Source organism: Rutilus rutilus, assembly GCF_951802725.1.
Source record: "Rutilus rutilus genome assembly, chromosome: 24".
Classification (NCBI taxonomy): Eukaryota; Metazoa; Chordata; class Actinopteri; order Cypriniformes; family Leuciscidae; genus Rutilus; species Rutilus rutilus.
In genome coordinates, this window is record NC_140228.1 from 1,088,202 (window position 1) to 1,108,049 (window position 19,848).

Below are 19,848 nucleotides of genomic sequence, written 5' to 3' on the forward strand. Positions count from 1 at the left end.
AGGCAAAAACTTAAAACTGCTAAGCCAGTAATAAGGACTGTAAAGAGATGGACCAACGACACAGAGCAGGTCTTACAAGCCTGTTTTGAATGCACTGACTGGAGTGTTTTTGAAGCTGCTGCCGGCGATCTGGACGAGCTCACAGAGACTGTAACATCATACATCAGTTTCTGTGAGGATTTATGCATCCCTACCAGGACTTACTTATCATTCAACAATGATAAACCATGGTTCACACCAAAACTCAGACAGCTTCGTCAGGTCAAAGAAGATGCCTACAGGAGTGGGGATAGGATCTTGTATAATCAGGCCAGGAACACATTGACAAAGGAGATTGAAGTGGCTAAGAAGAGCTATGCCAAAAAGCTGGAAAACCAGTTTTCCTCCAACGACCCTGCATCAGTGTGGAAAGGCCTGAAAGACATTACCAACTACAAGACACCATCCCCCAGCATCGACAGCAATAAGCATCTTGCGAACGAGCTGAATGTCTTTTACTGTAGATTTGAGACCCCCGATCAGACACCCCATACCCGCCCTGACCATCTCTCTACACAGCCATCAACACCTCCAGCCATCCCCCTCCCCTCCCCCCCTGCACTTCAGATCAGTGAGGATAATGTGCGTCAGATCTTCAGGAAACAGAAGAGAAGGAAAGCACCAGGCCCAGACGGTGTTTCACCAGCCTGTCTGAAAACCTGCGCTGACCAGCTGGCCTCTATCTTCTCACTGATCTTCAACAGATCACTGGAGCAGTGCAAAGTCCCTTTCTGCTTTAAACGCTCCACCATCATCCCAATCCCGAAGAAACCAAAGATCACAGGACTCAATGACTACAGACCTGTTGCCTTAACATCTGTGGCCATGAAGTCATTCGAAAGACTGGTGTTAGCATATCTGAAGGACATCACTGGACCCTTGCTGGACCCCCTGCAGTTTGCCTACAGAGCAAACCGGTCTGTGGATGATGCGGTCAATATGGGACTGCATTACACCCTACAACATCTGGACAAACCAGGGACCTATGCAAGGATTCTGTTCGTGGACTTTAGTTCTGCCTTCAACACCATCGTCCCATCACTGCTCCAGACCAAACTGACCCAGCTCTCTGTCCCTAGCTCCGTCTGTCAATGGATCACAAGCTTTCTGACAGACAGACAACAGCTAGTCAGAATGGGCAAAATCACGTCCGACAGCCGCACCATCAGCACCGGTGCTCCACAGGGATGTGTTCTCTCACCACTGCTCTTCTCCCTGTACACAAATGACTGCACCTCTAAAGACACCTCTGTCAAGCTCCTGAAGTTTGCGGACGACACTACTGTTGTCGGACTCATCCGGAACGGTGACGAGTCTGCGTACAGACAGGAGGTGGAGCAGCTGGCTCTTTGGTGCAGTTATAACAACCTGGAGCTGAACACGCTCAAAACAGTGGAGATGATCGTGGACTTCAGGAGAAACCCCCCTGCACTCCCTTCACTCACCATCATGGACAGCACTGTGACTGCAGTAGAGTCATTCAGGTTCCTGGGCACCACCATCTCTCAGGATCTGAAGTGGGACACTCACATAGACTCTATTGTGAAGAAAGCCCAGCAGAGACTGTACTTCCTGCGTCAGCTGAGGAAATTCAACCTGCCACAGGAGCTGCTCGTACAGTTCTACTCAGCTGTCATCCAGTCCATCCTTTGCACTTCCATCACCGTCTGGTTCGGCTCTGCTACCAAAACCGACCTCCGTAGACTACAGCGGATAGTTCGGACTGCTGAGCGAATCACTGGCACTACCCTTCCCACACTCAAAGTACTGCACTCATCCAGAGTGAGTAAAAGGGCTCGCAAAATCACTCTGGACCCGTCACACCCAGCACACTTTCTGTTTGAACTGTTACCGTCTGGTCGACGCTACAGAGCACCGAGCACAAAAACAACCAGACACAGGAAAAGTTTCTTTCCCCAGGCCATCTACCTCATGAACACTTAATGTTCCCCTACTGTGGAACAAACATGTGCAATACTTCCCTCAGACATTTCATTATAGCACCTTATAACTTTATATATATTTATAATTTATAATCTTTTTATTTTTATTTTATTTTTTCTATTTTTTATTTATACCTATGTTACTTGTCTTGTCACTTTATATTGTATGTGTACTGGAAGCTACTGTCACCAAGACAAATTCCTCGTATGCGCAAGCATACTTGGCAATAAAGCTCTTTCTGATTCTGATTCTGATTCAACAGTTATAAAAAAAATAAAAAAAAATAAAATAAAATAAAAAACACAATTCATTATAATTAATAAAACACAGGCAGCAGGTTTATTTGAACTGAACACAAATGTGCTTTCTTTCGTCATATTCTGTGCTCATCTGCTTTTCTGTAGCATACATTATTAGTATGGTGTTTACTGAGTTTGATAATATCTTTTTTATATATATATATCAGGCCTAGTCCACACGGACACGGGTATTTTTATAACCTGACTTTTTCCTTCTGCGTTTTAAAAAAAAAACCCGTCCACACATGCTCGGTTTAAAAGAAATCTCCACCTACATGAAAACACAAAAACACGCTATCACGCCCTGTCAAGAGCATACCACACCAGCAGGCGGCGATCGTAAAGCCACGTTGGCCAATCAGAAGCCTGAATCAGAAGCAAAACCCCCGGTTTTACTGTCTACACGACAACACTGCAACCGGCGTTTCTGAAAATACTCACCCTGGCAGGGGTTTTCAAAAATGTTCGGTTTCAGTGACCTGATACTGCGTTTCCGTGTGGACGAACGGACGAACCGCGTAAAAAAGTCACGGTTATAAAAATACCCGTGTCCGTGTGGACAAGGCCTCAGTCTAATGCATTAAGCCACATTAGCCTGCCAGAGGAATGCGCATGATATAAAGAACAGAAGAAGAATAGAATAGAATGAGGCTTTAATATAGCGCTTTCATATGTACAACTGTACACCCAAAACGCTTTACAATCATATCAGGGGATCTCTCCTCAACACCACCAGTGTGTGCATCCACTGGATGATGCGACGGCAGCCACAGTACAACGGCGCCAGTGCGCTCACCACACACACACACACAGACCCGTCGCTCTCTGAGGTGTATATGACCCACACACACACACACAAGCTACAGGTGGAGAGAGGAGAGAGAATGATAGAGCCAATTCAATGTAAGGGGATTATTAGGAGGCCATGATTGTGAAGGGCCAATGGGTGGAATGTGGCCAGGACACTGGGGTTACAACCCCTACTCTTCACCAGAAGTGCCATGGGATTTTTAATGACCACAGAGGGTCAGGACCTCGGTTTTACGTCTCATCTGAATGACGGTGCTCTTTGACAGTATAGTGTCCTTTTGGGGCATTAGGACCCACACAGACCACAGGGTGAGCGCCCCCTGCTGGCCTCACTAACACCTCTTCCAGCAGCAACCTGGTTTTTCACAGGAGTCTCCCATCCAGGTACTAACCAGGCTCAACCCTGCTTAGCTTCAGTGGCCAACAAGTCTTGGGCTACAGGGTGATATGGGTGCTAAACAGCTGTGCTCTCCACAGTAAGACTGTTCCAGAAGTTGCGGTGCAGTGGTTGTGTTGAAAATCAATAACTGTGTATGTCCTTATGTGAGAAAAGTGAGTTTCATTTGACGCAATACTTGTTTAAGATCGATTATATATGTGAATATCTAGGAATAATCGAGTTTTTGGGTCATAAATCCACTCAAGATAAATGACGAGTCATGCCGTGTAGTTAGCAAAGAACGAATGTCATTGTAGAATGCTTAAGCATGTTGTTTGTAACTGATTTAAGTGTTGCGCTTGTATTATTCACACAAATATATCATTATTCTGTACAGATTACATTAAGGAATGGTGACTCATGAGTTATTAGTCACCTGGTTAACCCTCTGGGGTCTGAGGTGTTTTTGGGGTTCTTGAGATGTTCTGACATGCCCTGATATTTGTGCTTTTTTCAGTTGCTTATCAACATATTAATGGCAAAGGTGTAATTACACTCTATTTAGCACAAACAGGGCTACCATAATATGTGAGAAACATGAATATACATGTTTGTGCATGGTTATTGAAAAAACTAAAAACTAAAGTTTCTGAAATAAGGCCACAAAACACATATGTGTCAATAAGAGTTTTTTCTTCAAAATGATGTGAAAATCATCCTGCCTAATTCACATAACACAATACATTGATTTAAATTTTGCAAAACACTGTCTGTTTGGAAAGGCAATATGCGAGTGGGCGTCAACAATCCAACACCATCATGCATATTTAGTGGTTCACACCTGAGGAGACAATGGCCTGCATACTTAATGTGTCACGGCAAACTAAGAACAAAAATGTGAGGACTCAAACGCTGGAGAAAAAGTAGTATTTAATAACAAAAATGCAAAACAAAACCCACGAGGGGGAAAAATAGAACCAAGTAAATACAAAAACAATAAACAAACTCAGAACACTCTAGCAGGTCTCGGGAAACAGGAAACAAAAGACAATGTACCGACACAGACTGCAAACAAGAGGGAACTAATAAAGGGAAACTAATCAGGAGGGAACAGGTGGATGAACTCAAACAATAATCAGATAACAAGGGGGAGGGATCAGACAATAACAAGAGCACATGGCCCAAAATAACAAAACACCCATGTGCAGCACAAGACAGGACAGGCATGTGACATTACCCCCTCCCTATGGAGCGGCTACCAGACGCTCCATAAGACCCAGACCAGGGCGGGACGGGAGGGACAGACCAGGGCGGGACGGGAGGGACAGACCAGGGTGGGACGGGACGGGACGGGACGGGACGGGAGGGACAGACCAGGGCGGGACGGGAGGGACAGACCAGGGTGGGACGGGAGAAACAAAATGATTGTGACACCAGAGTGGCCCACAGGGTTCGAGAGACCAGGACAGCAATGTCAGTCCATCTGGCGGCCAGGGCGGAGACTTTCCCTCAGGTGGCCAGGGCGGAGACGACCCTTCAGGTGGCCACGGCAGAGATTCTCCCTCGGGCGACCAGGGCGGAGAAGATCGTGTAGGCAGCCAGGGCGGAGACGACCCCTCGGGCGGCCAGGGCGGAGACGACCCCTCGGGCGGCCATGGCGGAGACGACCCCTCGGGCGGCCATGGCGGAGACGACCCCTCGGGCGGCCATGGCGGAGACGACCCCTCGGGCGGCCATGGCGGAGACGACCCCTCGGGCGGCCATGGCACAGGAACCGACACCGACTCAGGAACAGGAACCGACACCGACTCATGAACAGGAACCGACACCGGCTCAGGAACTGACTCAGGAACTGGCACCGACAGCACCGGCTCAGGAACTGGCACCAATGGCTCAGGCACTGGAACTGGCACCACCGGCTCAGGCACTGGAACTGGCACCACCGGCTCAGGCACTGGAACTGGCACCACCGGCTCAGGCACTGGAACTGGCACTGGAACTGGCACCACCGGCTCAGGCACTGGAACTGGCACCAACGGCTCAGGCACTGGAACTGGCACCACCGGCTCAGGCACTGGAACTGGCACCACCGGCTCCGGCTCAGGAACAGACACTGGCTCCGGCTCAGGAACAGACACTGGCTCCGGCTCAGGAACAGACACTGGCTCCGGCTCAGGAACAGACACTGGCTCCGGCTCAGGAACAGACACTGGCTCCGGCTCAGGAACAGACACTGGCTCCGGCTCAGGAACAGACACTGGCTCCGGCTCAGGAACAGACACTGGCTCCGGCTCAGGAACAGACACTGGCTCCGGCTCAGGAACAGACACTGGCTCGGCGGTGTCCATCTTGTCCGAAGACACAGGTTTGGCGGTGGCCATCTTGTCCGAAGACCCAGGCTCTGCAGACGTGACTGGTCGCTGGGGTGGTGCCGGCAGGACGAGCAGCTTGGGCGGGACCGGCAGGGCGAGCAGTTTGGGCGGGGCCGGCAGGGCGAGCAGCTTGGGCGGGGCCGGTAGGGCGAGCAGCTTGGGCGGGGCCGGCAGGGCGAGCAGCTTGGGCGGGGCCGGCAGGGCGAGCAGCTTGGGCGGGGCCGGCAGGGCGAGGTACCAGGGCGACGCGTCAGGGATGGCAGTCACCTCCGGGATGGCCTCCGGGTTAGGAGCCATCGGAAAGGTCATTGAGGAGGCCTTTCTCTTTCTCCTCCGTCCCCGGACCACCGGAACTGGGACCACCGGAACTGGGACCACCGGACTCGGGTCGACCGGAACTGGGTCCACCGGAACTGGGTCCACCGGACCTGGGTCCACCGGAACTGGGTCCACCGGAACTGGGTCCACCGGAACTGGGTCCACCGGAATAGCCACGGAGGGGTTCTTCCTTCTCCTCCTCCATTTCGGAACCACCGGAACTGGGTCCACTGGAACTTGGATCACCGGAACAGAGACCACTCCCCTGGCGATCCTCTCCCGATGGCGAATGAAACCCTCCACCATCGCCTCAAAGCTGACATGGTCAAAAGCCCTACAGATCAGCCAGTCCATCGGTTTATCCAGCGCATAATTAAACAGATCCCTGCAAGCCTCCTCGCCCAGGTTCAGCCCTTCAGCAGCGCGACGGAACCTCTGACCAAACTCCCTCACCTCCATCCCCTGCTGACGGAGGGAGACCAACTCCTGAAAACGGAGAATCCGCTCCCATTGCGGACAGGAGACTGGTGGCGCCTCTCTTCTCCGCTGAGTCCTCATAATGGTCGGTACATTCTGTCACGGCAAACTAAGAACAAAAATGTGAGGACTCAAACGCTGGAGAAAAATAAGTATTTAATAACAAAAATGCAAAACAAAACCCACGAGGGGGAAAAATAGAACCAAGTAAATACAAAAACAATAAACAAACTCAGAACACTCTGGCAGGTCTCGGGAAACAGGAAACAAAAGACAATGTACCGACACAGACTGCAAACAAGAGGGAACTAATAAAGGGAAACTAATCAGGAGGGAACAGGTGGATGAACTCAAACAATAATCAGATAACAAGGGGGAGGGATCAGACAATAACAAGAGCACATGGCCCAAAATAACAAAACACCCATGTGCAGCACAAGACAGGACAGGCATGTGACATAATGAGCCATTCATTCAGGTGTGTCACTGAGCCACAAGAAAAAATGCATATATGCATATAATATATATATATATATATATATATATATAATTTTTTATTTATTTATTTTTTTTTTTTTTTGTACACCAAATTGGTTCACAGTTGGAAGCATCTAATTATTTAAAAAAAAAAATCACAAATTGTGCTTTCAAATTGTATATTATCCAAGGAAAACATGTCTAGTAATTGTGCAGTTAATTCTCATATTTTCAGTTTTGGAATATGTATCCTCTCCCCAAATTTGTCACTAATAAAACACAATAAAAATTATTTAAAGAAAATGCTTATATTTACCTTTTACTCCAAATCTTTTTTATTGGTTTTCAACGACAGTACAGAATATAACATCATAAACAGTATAGAGTAATATATTGTCCATTATTAACCCCTTACATGATCTCTCCCCCCCCACCACCATCCAATAGTTCAGAAAATAATAATAATAATAATAATAATAATAATAATAATTTAAAAAGAAATTAATAAAAAAAAATAAAAAAAAATTAAATCAGGCATAGGGGAAACCCCAAATAGGGCTATAATTGGATCAGGGACAATATTAGTGTTGATAGCTTTTTTAAGCGTCTGAAATACATTAGACCAAAAGGACACCAGCTGCGGACAAGTCCAAAACATGTGTAGATGGTCGGCAGGAGAAAGTTTACAACGGTTGCAGGCAGCACTTTTGTCTGGAAAGATTTTTGCCAATTTGGCATTGGTTAAGTGCGCTCGGAATAGTATTTTACATTGAATTGCCATGCCTCGCACATATGGAAGAGGTATGTACCTGGTTCAAGATGCTATTCCATAGGTCCTCTGTAATAGTAACACCGAGGTCTTGCTCCCAGGTATCTTTAAGAGTGGCATTAGTGTCAGAATTAATAGAATTTATTAAATTATAAATGACTGAGATTAAATGCCTGTGGTTGGCATTTAAAGCAAGAAAGTGATCAATTTTTGTTTCAGGGGGACGATTGGGAAAGTAGGGGAACTGCTTCTGAACAAAGTGTCGGATTTGAAAGAACCGGAATAAGTGATGACTGGGTAGGTTATACTTTTTAGATAAGGAAGAGAAAGAGACAAATACTCCCTCATCATAGAGGTCACTAATCTTGAGAAGGCCATTAGATGACCAGAGACGAAATGCAGGGTCTGAACTAGACGGAGGGGAAAAGTAGTTATTGAGGATGGGCATATAAGTGGAGCCTCTATGCAAACCGTAATGTTAAGAGAGCTAGTGACTACTGGATTATCTGAGACTTTGTTTACAACTAAGGGAAGCTGAGAACAGACAACTGAATAGAGAGTGCTTTTCATTGATGATGTTTCTGTATGCACCCAAGGAGGGCTGCCAGAGTAGATATCTTTGTTCCAAAAAAGAAGCTTGTTGATGTTACAGGCCCAGTAATACTGCTGAAAGTTGGGAAGTGCAAGGCCTCCTTTAGCTTTAGGAAGTTGGAGAATTGATTTCTTAAGGCGAGCAGGCTTATTCCCCCATAGAAATGACCGCAAAATACTGTCAAAGCCAGTAAAGAAAGATTTCCTAATACAAATAGGTAAGTGTTGAAAGAGGTACATAAATTTGTGTAGAATAACCATTTTGACCAAGTTAATTCGACCTACAAGGGATAGAGGTAGCGAGGCCCACCTACACATATCAAGTTTTGATTTGTCCACAAGCGGTTGAAATTTTTTTGCAAAAAGATTATTATATGAATTCGTAAAAAGGACCCCCAAGTATTTGAAACCATCAGGCGCAATCTTGAAGGGTAAGAGTGATCGTGGAAGTTTTTTAGCTTCAGAGTTAACCAGAAAAACTTAACTTTTTTGAACATTTATCTTGTAGCCAGATAGTTGACCAAATTTGTCTAGGATATCCAAAACTGGGGGTAGGGAGGCAGCAGGGTTTGAGACATATAATAAAAGGTCGTCAGCATAAAGAGAGAGTTTGTGAACTAAACCATGACGAGAAATTCCCTCAAAGCCATTGTGGCTACGGAGCCAGATAGCTAAAGGTTCTATGGCTAGATTAAAAATTAAGGGAGAAAGGGGGCATCCCTGTCGCGTCCCACGCTGAAGCGAGAAATAGGGTGATCGTATGCCATTAGTATGAACAGATGCCATTGGGGAGGAGTAAAGAAGTCGGATCCAGGAAATAAAATTAGAATCAAACCCAAACTTTCCCAAAATAAAAAACAAATAACCCCATTCCACCCTGTCGAAGGCCTTCTCAGCATCCAGAGACACAATAATTTCGGGTAAGTCAGATGGGCGGGAAAAGAGAATGTTGAGAAGCCTTCTAGTGTTAAAAAAAGAGTGTCTTCCTGGGCTGAAGCCTGTCTGGTCATGAAAAATTAAACATGGTAATACATGTTCGAGGCGAGAAGATAAAACTTTAGCCAAAATTTTAAAATCTACGTTCAGAAGTGATATTGGTCTATAACTACCGCAAGAAATAGGATCTTTATCCTTTTTAAGGAGCAAAGAAATAGAGGCCTCGGATAAAGTAGGAGGAAGGCAGCCCACCTTAAAAGAGTCATTGAAAAGCAATGCTAAAGTAGGAACTAAAAGGGGAGCAAAAGCTTTATAGAACTCAACTGTAAAGCCATCAGGGCCAGGAGATTTTCCCGGTTTCATGGAATTAATTGCTACCTGTATCTCTAATTCTGTAATTGGGTTGCCTAGATTCTTGGCAGTGTTTTCATCAATTGTGGGATATTCAAGAGAGTTGAGAAGATCTAAATTTGTAGTATTATTGGGAGGGCTTTCTGAAGTGTACAGTCTAGCATAATAGTCTGAGAAAACCAGGTTAATTTCAGCTGGTTCCGTAACTAATTCACCTGTTGGGGATCTGATACCAGAAATCCATCTTGAAGTGCTAGCTGATCGAGCCTGATAGGCCTAGAGCTTGCCAGCCTTGTCTCCATGCTCAAAAAAATGCTGTCTACATTGCCTAAGCTGTCTCTCTATTAAATCGGTCAACTGAAGGTTGAATTCTGAATGTAATTGAACTCTTTTAGCATAGAGGACAGGTGAAGGGGAAGCGGCATAAGAGACATCTAACTTAGACAGTTCATCAGCTATTGCGGATAGTCTAAGCTTTTTGGCTTTCCTTACTTGTGAGGAATATGAAATTACCTGGCCGCGAATGAATGCTTTGAAAGCCTCCCACAAGGTGTGACTGCTAACATCTGGAGTCTGATTGAGTTCGAAGTAAAACTTAATCTGCGAGGAAAGGAAATCTTTGAATGCGCTATCTGATAGCCCGGAGGAGTTGAATCTCCAGGGTGGGGGTGACGGTCTGTTAGTTGGCAAAGTTACGTCAATAGATACTGGGGCATGATCAGAGACCACTAATGCGTGATAAGTGCACGTGGAAATACAGTGTAACAATTTATTATCTACCAAAAAGAAATCAATTCTAGAAAATGTATGGTGAACATGAGAAAAGAATGAAAAAGCCTTGCCTTGAGGGTTTTTAAACCTCCAAGGGTAAGAGAGTCCCAGTTGAGAGGCGTTGTTTAACACCACGTTAGCTGATTTTGTTAGAGTAGACTGTTTAGAGGAAGACCTGTCCATGGATACGTCTTGAACCAAGTTAAAATCCCCTCCAATAATTATATGATGTTCATCTACTTTGGGTAAGCTTGAAAAAAACTTAACGAAAAACTCATCATTGTCCCAGTTGGGGGCATAAATGGAAGCTAAAATTACTGGTATGTTTTTTAGTTTGCCCGAGACCATAACAAAACGTCCATTTGGATCTATAATAGTATCAGTGTGCTCAAACATAACTCTTTTATGGATAATGATAGCAGCCCCGCGAGCTCTCTGAGAAAATTTGGAATGAAACAGGTGACCCATCCATGATCTCTTAATACGCAGTATATCTACCGTTCGTAGGTGAGTTTCTTGTAGAAACATAATATCTGCCTTGAGATCCCGTAAATGCGCTAAAATATTCGCTAAAATCTTACTAGCTTTGACGGCACTGTTCATCCCCTTGGTGTTCCATGACACTAAGCGCAGGTTTCCATCACTTAACATTATGGTATTAACCATACTGTGAGTTTAACGAAACAGGATCGCATTGGACTGGAAATCGTTCTGGATCCACATATAGGAGAGAAAAAAGAAAAAAAAGAGAAAAGAAGAAAAGGAAAAAAGAGAGAGAGAGAAAAAAAAAAGGTAAAGGTAAAGGAGACCAATATAGCCAACACCCCCCCACCCCACAGCTAACCACCCCCCACCCACCTTTAACAATTCACTTGCCTGAGCACTTAGTCTCGACTTCCGCTACTGCTTCTATCCTTCTGGATCTCATTCCCGTTCCAGTAGTAAGCCCTATAAAACTTGAACTTGAAGTTTAAAACATAACTTTTTATAGCATAAAAGTACAAAAAGGAAGAGCCTCAACAAACTAAAATAAATAAAAATAAGTTGAGTAAAAATAATTGTATACATAAAATAAATAAAAATATTATACATAATATACACATATAGTGCCAAAATAAAATAAATAAATAATAATAGTAATAGTTTTTAAGGTGAAGTTGCCAGCTATGAGGCAACCCATGTGATTTTGCAATACAACAGTATGAAGAAAAAAATAAACCTTAGGATAAATAAATGTCTAGATAAATAAATGCCTAGTCTCCGCATGCATATGTACATGTAAGAGTTGGCCCTATAATTGTACAATTATATAGTTTAACGTGAAAACAGTCGAACAAAACAATGCCAGAAATAATAACAATGTATAGTACATTCAAGTATGCATACCTAAATACGTTGAATTAACAAGATAATCGATACAATAATCATGTCAAGCCAACCAAACAGTTACTATAGACGGCATTGAGCGGATAGAAAGACTACTATAATTTCCGACTCTCTGGTGTGACTGAAAAGGGAGGGAAAAAAGAAGAAAAAACACCCCAAAAAATAAATAAATAAAAAAGGCAAAAAATAACCCCGCTCTCAGCACAAAGTGGAAACATTGGAAATAGTTTCTGTAACTTGCATCAATTTAACCGCTAGAAAACTGAGAACAGCAATTAACCCCGCCGGCTGGTTGACTGTTGGACAGTTATGGCACATGATCCGAGGAGCGGGCAGCTGCAACAAAGTTCTCGGCCTCCGTCACTGAAGATAACATCTTCTTACCTCCGTCTTTGGTCCAGTTGAGAGCCGAGCGGGGAAAAACAGAGTTGGTTTATATCCAAGGTTATATAGTTCTGCCATAACAGACCGGTATTTAGCGCGTTCAGTAGCCACTTCAGGCGCGTAATCCTCGTAGATGGCGACCGGGTTGCCTTGGTAAACCAGTTTGCCTCTTTTGGCTCGAGCCTCTCGGATGATCAACTCTTTTTGACGGTAGCGGTGGAGCCGGATGATAACTGGCCTCGGTTTCTTCCCGGTCGCTGGTTTACTAACAAGAGCTCTGTGTGCCCGGTCAATCTCCGGCGGAGAGGGTAAAATTTCTTCTCCCAGAATGTCTGCGAGGACCTGCGCGAAGAAAACTGAAGGACGTGGCCCTTCGAGTGATTCCGGTAAGCCCACAATCCGAATGTTGTTTCGGCGGCTGCGTGACTCAAGGTCCACAACTTTATCTTGTAATTTCGCATTACATTCAGCCATTGTGACGCAAGTCGTTTCCAGCGCCCGCACCCGTTCGTCTAGATCATTGGTACTCGATTCGAGCGAGGCAATTTTATGTGTGTGGTCCGACAGTGTAGTCTGAATGCGATCAATCTTCTCTTCGAGCGTCAAGATGGTTGTTTTGAATTCGGTCGATAAGGCCTGGCGATGTTGTTCAAGGAGCTTGACCATCGCCGCCATGTTAAGCTCGCTAGCAGTGTCATCTACAGAGTCCGTTTTCGTTTCTTTTTTGCTCTGCTTAGCCGACTTAGAAGTCATGTTTAGACAAAGTTTCAGCGTGCGTAGTATATTTAGTTCAGTTTTGAAACTAAATAAACGATCAAATTGGCTTAAAATGTTGGGTTAAACTGAAAGATACGGGAGCAAGAGACAACACGTCTACTCCATTAGCCCTTAAACCGGAAGTCTTATTTACCTTTTAATAGTTTGTTTACATCTACCTTGTAAATATATATTTTTTTATTAAAAAGATTACAATTGCAACAACAATTCAAGTGTAATCTTTCTTTGTAAAAACTAAAGTATACATTTTATCATACATATTTCAAAGTTAAGGATTTGATTGATTATTTGATTATTTTTGACAAAACATACTATACTTAACATATGGGCAAAAATTGGCAAACAAAAGCTTATTTGAGGTGGCAGATATTTTACAGTAAAAATGTATAATCTATCCAAAACTAATCAACGAAATGTTGTCTTTCATATGTCTGTAACATAGGTCTTTCGTTTATATAAGTCAGTTTAATACGTTGCTTATACAAATACATTTTATTTCAACATATTTTAGTCAATTTTTACTCATCTCAGTATAGCAATATAGTTTGCTAAAAGCGGATCATTCATTCACACAGAAATGCGATTCAAATTTAAACCGTCTTTTTGCGAGTTGTGGTAAACAGCGCGCATCTCTGTTCATTCATTCACACACAGAAACGCGATTCACTTGAGAATAAAAAAAAAATTACTACAGTATTCCTCAGCTCAGCGGCATCCGTTGTTCCTCGAAATACCAGCAATTCTGAGGTACATTTTCCATTATTATTATTCCTCACAGCGCTGCGAGGTGGTGTAAACAAGTACAATGATCTGAATAAACTTGATGTGTTTTCTCGAGCTGATATGGGGGCGTTCACAGGTTTGCGTCGATTGCCTCAGTCATTTGCGTTTGAATAGCGCGCACTCTCCGTGGGCGGGGTCACATTAAAAATAATTCACTGAGATGAGAACGACTGACATCTCGCTCTTTTCTTACAGATTACATAAACTGAGAATATTTGTTTTTTATAAAAAATACTTCATTTAAAAGAAGAGAATTCAAGCTTCATGCCTGTGTGTCTGTATGTCTGTTTGACTGACTATTCGCTGAGTTATTGTTCATTTTCGGACGCGTTTCAGAATGGACTTCACTGACAGAGAGAAGGCAGAACTACGAAGCAAGTTATTTTTCTTTATTTGGCAAAAAGAACAACACTTTGTTTTTATTGTGAGTATACACAAATATAATACACATTTAACAGGATCGATTGATGTATGAAACTGGTTTGTAAGATCAAAGTCAACAGATTATTTGGACTCTCGTTTGAACTGATAAGAAAAAAAGTGAGCCTATCACGCCGGCATGATTGTCAACCCCCGGGGGTTAAGCTGGTGTATTGTGTTAGATATAATGTTAAGCTGATAGACTTCATCAATAATGCTACTTTATACAGTATATGTAACATTTCTTACAGTTTTGTTTATTTGCAGCTACACAAATGCATTTAAGTACATAATGTAAACCAACCATTTCCATCAATATAAGCTAAGAGGCAACTACTATATTCAAATCTGCCCTGTAATGTGAAAATTGTGGCATCGTTGCAGTCTAATGTCTGTGCTGCCGAAGAAAGTTCAGTAAAGTGTTCGGACTGATTCCTGCCTCCTGTCCTGCGTTCTGACCGACACTCCAGGGCGAGAACTAGGCCTATAGTTTCCTAAGCACCTGTGGTCCTTTCTCTTAAATAAAGACATAAGTTAAATTTCAGTTTCTTTGGAAGTCCTTCTCTGAGAGGGCGGAGGCAGGATGGTTATAGCTTTAGTATAAAATAACCGGATACATTGTCCATATCACTTACTAAAACAAAGGTAAGTCAGTTTCACATAACATTTTTATAATAATTGTCAGATATCCTTCCAGTTACATATTGTATTTTCTGAGACATGTTTTTAAACCCAAAAAATCTGTTCTGCTTTCAGTACACAACATTTTTGTGTAAACCTACTAAGGATGGCTGATAGCAAAAGCAAGTATTATCTTATTTCATCAAACAAATTTGAAAACAATACAGCCATCAATGTGATGTTTTCAGTCTTTAAAAATATACAATATGTTTTTCACCAGTGGCTGTGTCCCAGTGGAGCCCGGCGTTTGTACAAGAGCTTCTCCCTGTTGTTGAAAAGACAGCGCTTCTCTACCATCTCTCTTACCTGTGCCTGGTCAACTTCCCCAACCTGGAGAGAACCATCAGGAGTCGCGCTGTGGAAACCCAGCTTCTGTTTGGCTCCTCTGATGCAACTATGTTGAAAGTACAGTTTAAGATTTCTCTTGATTTCATTATCTTGCCTCCTAGAAAGAAAAAAAAGTATGTCAATATACCAAACATGAAGGGTCTGTAGTAAATAGCATGTCATATAGTCTGTCTTTTAGCTAGAGATTAAATTGAGCTAAACTGGTTATGAGAGTCTCTCCCCTCACTGGAAATAAATCAATAATGTGTCATAATATCATAATGTGAGCCCTGAACAATCTTAGGTAAAATAAGTGTACTTGGTTCTCTTACGAGAGGTCTCTCGTATTGCGTAAGGTTAGCTTACGCATCGGGAAAGTCTTCTTTCTTCGAGATCTGAAGCCAAAAAATTATCCTTAATTTTGTATACATTGTCAACGCAGTGCAGCAGCCGACAGACCTAGGCAGGCTGTATAAGCGTGCTCATTGGCTGCTCGGCGGCAACTGCTTAAGCCTATCGGTGAGCGCTCTGAACGCGGCAACCAATGAGGGCGCATCGCGCCCTCCACACCCTTCTAACCGTCAGAATGGGTGTGGCCAGCGTGTATATATTCAGCGCTCATAGGCTAAAATTCTGATTTTCTTGTCTTCAGCGACGCTCTTCGCATCGCTGGATCTTGAGAGCCGCCGCCGTTGAAACCAGCGACCAGCAAGCTTAGGACAGCGCCTGAGGAAGCCGGCCGTCTTCGCCGCCTTCAGCCATCCGTGCCTGCTACGCTATCCGGCGACATATCCTTTACATTATTACTGTTTCCAAGAGCGTGCGCGCCGCGCCCGCCCCTCCTTTTCTAGCTCTCGAGCCCGCGATGCGCGGCGATCGGAGCCCGGAGGCCATTCTGCCCCTGGCTGCACACGCAAAAGCGTGGGAAGCTATTCCAGGCGCATCAGAACGGGTGCTAAGCACAGTAAAACAGGGCTATACTCTGCATTTCGCTCGCCGCCCTCCGCGCTTTCAAGCGCGTATCGAGACCAGAGTGAATGGGGAAGTAGCACATCTACTTCGAGCAGAAATAGCTACACTTCTGTGCAAAAGGGCTATAGAACCGGTTTCCCCTTCCATGAGCGAGTTGGGCTTTTACAGCCGTTATTTCCTCGTTCCCAAGAAGGACGGAGCTCTCAGACCAATTATGGATCTGAGACGTTTGAACAAGGCTCTTATGAGAAGACCGTTCAAAATGCTCACAACCAGACAAATTCTCGCGCAAATTCTCGCAAATTCTCGCCCGAGGGACTGGTTTATATCTCTCGATCTAAAAGACGCGTGCTTTTCAGATCCAGATAATACCCCGTCACAGGCCATTCTTGAGATTCGCCTTCGACGGTCAGGTATATCAGTACACGGCCCGCCTGTCGACACAGCGCGCGCGCTGCATTCGACGCTTGGCCGCGTCCCTCCGGCCGGGCAGCACCGTACCTCTCAAAACATTTCAGAGGTTACTGGGTTGTATGGCCTCAGCCGCAGCAGTGCTTCGGCTGGGTCTTTTACGAATGCGCCCGCTACAACGCTGGCTGGATGCCCGAGTGCCTCACAGAGCATGGGCTTCCGGGGGTATTCGCATCAGAGTGACTCAGAGCTGCGTTTCAGCTCTGAAGCCCTGGTTAGCGGCCGACTGGTACCAGCGGGGAGTGACATTGGGAGCTATCTCACACCGCAAAGTTATCTCGACGGACGCTTCCACCTCAGGCTGGGGCGCTCTGTTCGAGGGCAAACTGGCTTTTGGCCTATGGTTAGACCGGGAAAAATGCCTCCACATAAACTGTTTGGAGATGATAGCGGTCGAGAACGCGATCAGGCGCTTCCTCCCATTCATACGGGATCACCATGTGCTAGTCCGCTCGGACAACACTTCCGTGGTATCCTATGTGAACCGACAGGGCGGTGTCAGATCCAGGAATCTGTGCAGGCTGACAGAACGCCTTCTCGTGTGGGCTTACCGCTCAGACTGTCCAGGGACAACATTCCCCCGGGAGAATGGTCTCTGCACCCCCAGACAGTCCAGTTTCTCTGGCGCCTATTTGGCAGAGCGGAAATCGACCTCTTTGCGTCGAAAGACAATGCTCAATGCCCGAAGTTTTATTCGAAGAGCGAGGACGCGCTGTCCCAGACATGGCCCAGCCTCCCGCTGTATGCTTTTCCTCCGATCTCCCTGTTGCCACAGGTCATTTCGAGGATCAGAGAAACGCACCACTCAGTGCTGCTTATAGCCCCACGATGGGAAAACCAAACTTGGTACCCAGAGCTAGTGAGGCTGTCGCACTCACCCCCATGGCCGATCCCGGTGAGAAAGGATCTCCTCTCCCAAGCCGGTGGATCGATCTGGCATCCCCATCCAGACCGCTGGTCGCTGCATGCATGGGTGATCAACGGATACCCGTTGACCTGTCAGAAGGGGTCGTGAACACGATCACACAGTCGAGAGCCCCCTCCACGAGACGGCTCTACGCGTCTAAATGGTCGGTGTTTTCTAAATGGTGCACTACTAAAAACTTGGATCCGCGCGCATGCGGGGTCCCGCGGGTGCTCTCCTTCTTACAAGAGCTGTTGGAAAAGGGCAGATCCCCTTCCACGCTCAAAGTATATGTGGCCGCTATTGCAGCGTTCGCTGAGACGACGCGCGGCCGGGCAATGGGAAGGAATGAGCTCATTATCCGCTTCCTCAGAGGAGCTAGATGGATGAATCCCCCGCGGCCCCCCTCGGTTCCCTCGTGGGATCTGTCCTTGGTCCTAGCGGCCCTAGAGGCTTTTCCCTTTGAACCGCTTGAATCCGCGGATCTAAAGTATCTGTCACTTAAAACCATTTTTCTGATAGCTCTGTCTTCAGTCAAACGAGTGGGTGATTTGCACGCGCTATCTGTTAGCCCTGCATGTCTTGAGTTCGGGCCGAATGACTCGAAAGTCATTCTCAGACCGAGACACGGTACATCCCCAAAGCGATTGGAACCCCGTTTAGGGCTCAAGTTATGTCCCTCTCGGCTCTGCCAGCATCCGACAGTGGGGACAGTGATAACCTCCTATGCCCTGTCCGGGCGCTGAGAGTTTACATCACGCGCTCCGCCGCTTTCAGGCGTTCAGAGCAGCTCTTTGTTTCCTTCGGCGGATGCACCAAGGTTCTTGCCGCCTCGAAGCAGAGCTTGTCCAGGTGGATAGTGGACGCGATAGCAGCAGCTTATGCCTCCAGACACCTGCAGTGCCCTCTGGGCATCAGAGCCCACTCCACTAGAGGCATGGCCTCGTCGTGGGCCTGGTCCAGCAGAATTTCTATTCACGGTATTTGTATGGCGGCGGGCTGGGCCTCCCCATCAACATTCATGAGGTTTTATAACCTGGAAGTTCCTGCCCTACAGGCAAAAATACTGTCAGCATAAGTAACATGTATGCTCTGCCCATTTCTCGTGTGCAGACTATGTTCATATTAGGGATGGGCATTTTTTTAAAATATTGCATTCGAATATTCGGGCTCATAAAATTCGAATATTCGAATATTCGTTTATTTAAATGACGTTTAACGAAAAATACGTTATTTTTTAAGGTAATTTTTTCTTACGTTTTGTCACCATTTCTGAAGAAGCTTATGATTAGGCAATATACACAACAAGCTTACAACATGTGTTAAAGTTTTCTTTTAATTGAAAACATTAAACAGTAGGCCTATGTGTAAACAAAAAAATATAAGAACAAAAGGATAGGCCTATATGCTCAAGCAGCGCGAACGGAAAAAAACGCCTAATAAAGCAGAGTAGCAGATTGCGCCAGTTATCGTACAGAACGTACACATACACTCGAGTCAGCATATGATTATCGTGTTTATATTGTTTCACGTTTATGTTGAGAAAAACAATAATATCCACATGGAGGGACGCGGCGAGCAATTTATGCTCGAGTGAGAAAACGCGCTGCGCTGACAGACGTTTCAGAGAAACAAAGATAACGGTGTTCTAGTTCTAAGTTTCTAACAGCACCTTGCGTTTTCTGTTCTTAAACCTCTCTCTCAAAGAAAACTTAAAGGAAGAATATACCTCAATATCATTTTACTATTAGATAAGTTATCATCTCGGATCACTCGCACTACAGCTGCGCTTACCTGCAGTCGTGATGCAGTCAGTGATAGACAGCTGTCTTTCCTCAGTCGACTGCTGCTGTTTGGATTTCATGTGATTTCTCATTGTGGTGATGATATTATAACTCCAGATTAATAAATTAATTTGATCAAAAGTAATTACATTTTGTAAAATCATTTAGTAACCTCATTTTCGACTAGTAATTCTAAACTTCGCGAGGCAGACGACGACATTATGATAAAATACAAACAACTTGTTAAACATGCGCCACAGTGCCACCCAGTGCATTTAATTATAACTGCGAGTTAGTGCTTGGGATTTATCAGGGATTCACTGCATTTACGACCCGCAAAGTATTTACGGCTTCATAAATTCGATAAAATTCGAATAGTATTTTATTTTTCGAATAATAATTACAGATCGAATATTCGAAAATTCG

At 44.9% G+C, this 19,848-nt stretch overlaps 1 protein-coding gene across 4 annotated transcripts in view; it reads left to right on the forward strand.

Annotated features, from left to right (window-relative positions):
- The window catches only part of LOC311284201 (uncharacterized protein), a 30,622-nt gene that overhangs the window by 5,227 nt on the left and 5,547 nt on the right, over positions 1-19,848 (forward strand). For 2 of the 4 annotated variants that reach the window (XM_084399102.1, XM_084399103.1), the window contains 2 exons: positions 15,040-15,086; positions 15,185-15,369. In XM_084399102.1, coding sequence (XP_084255228.1) covers positions 15,040-15,086; positions 15,185-15,369 — 232 coding nt within the window. Of the gene's footprint in view, positions 1-13,915; positions 14,929-15,039; positions 15,087-15,184; positions 15,370-19,848 lie in introns of those variants that run through there. The other 2 variants (XM_084399105.1, XM_084399104.1) reach the window with 2 other exon arrangements.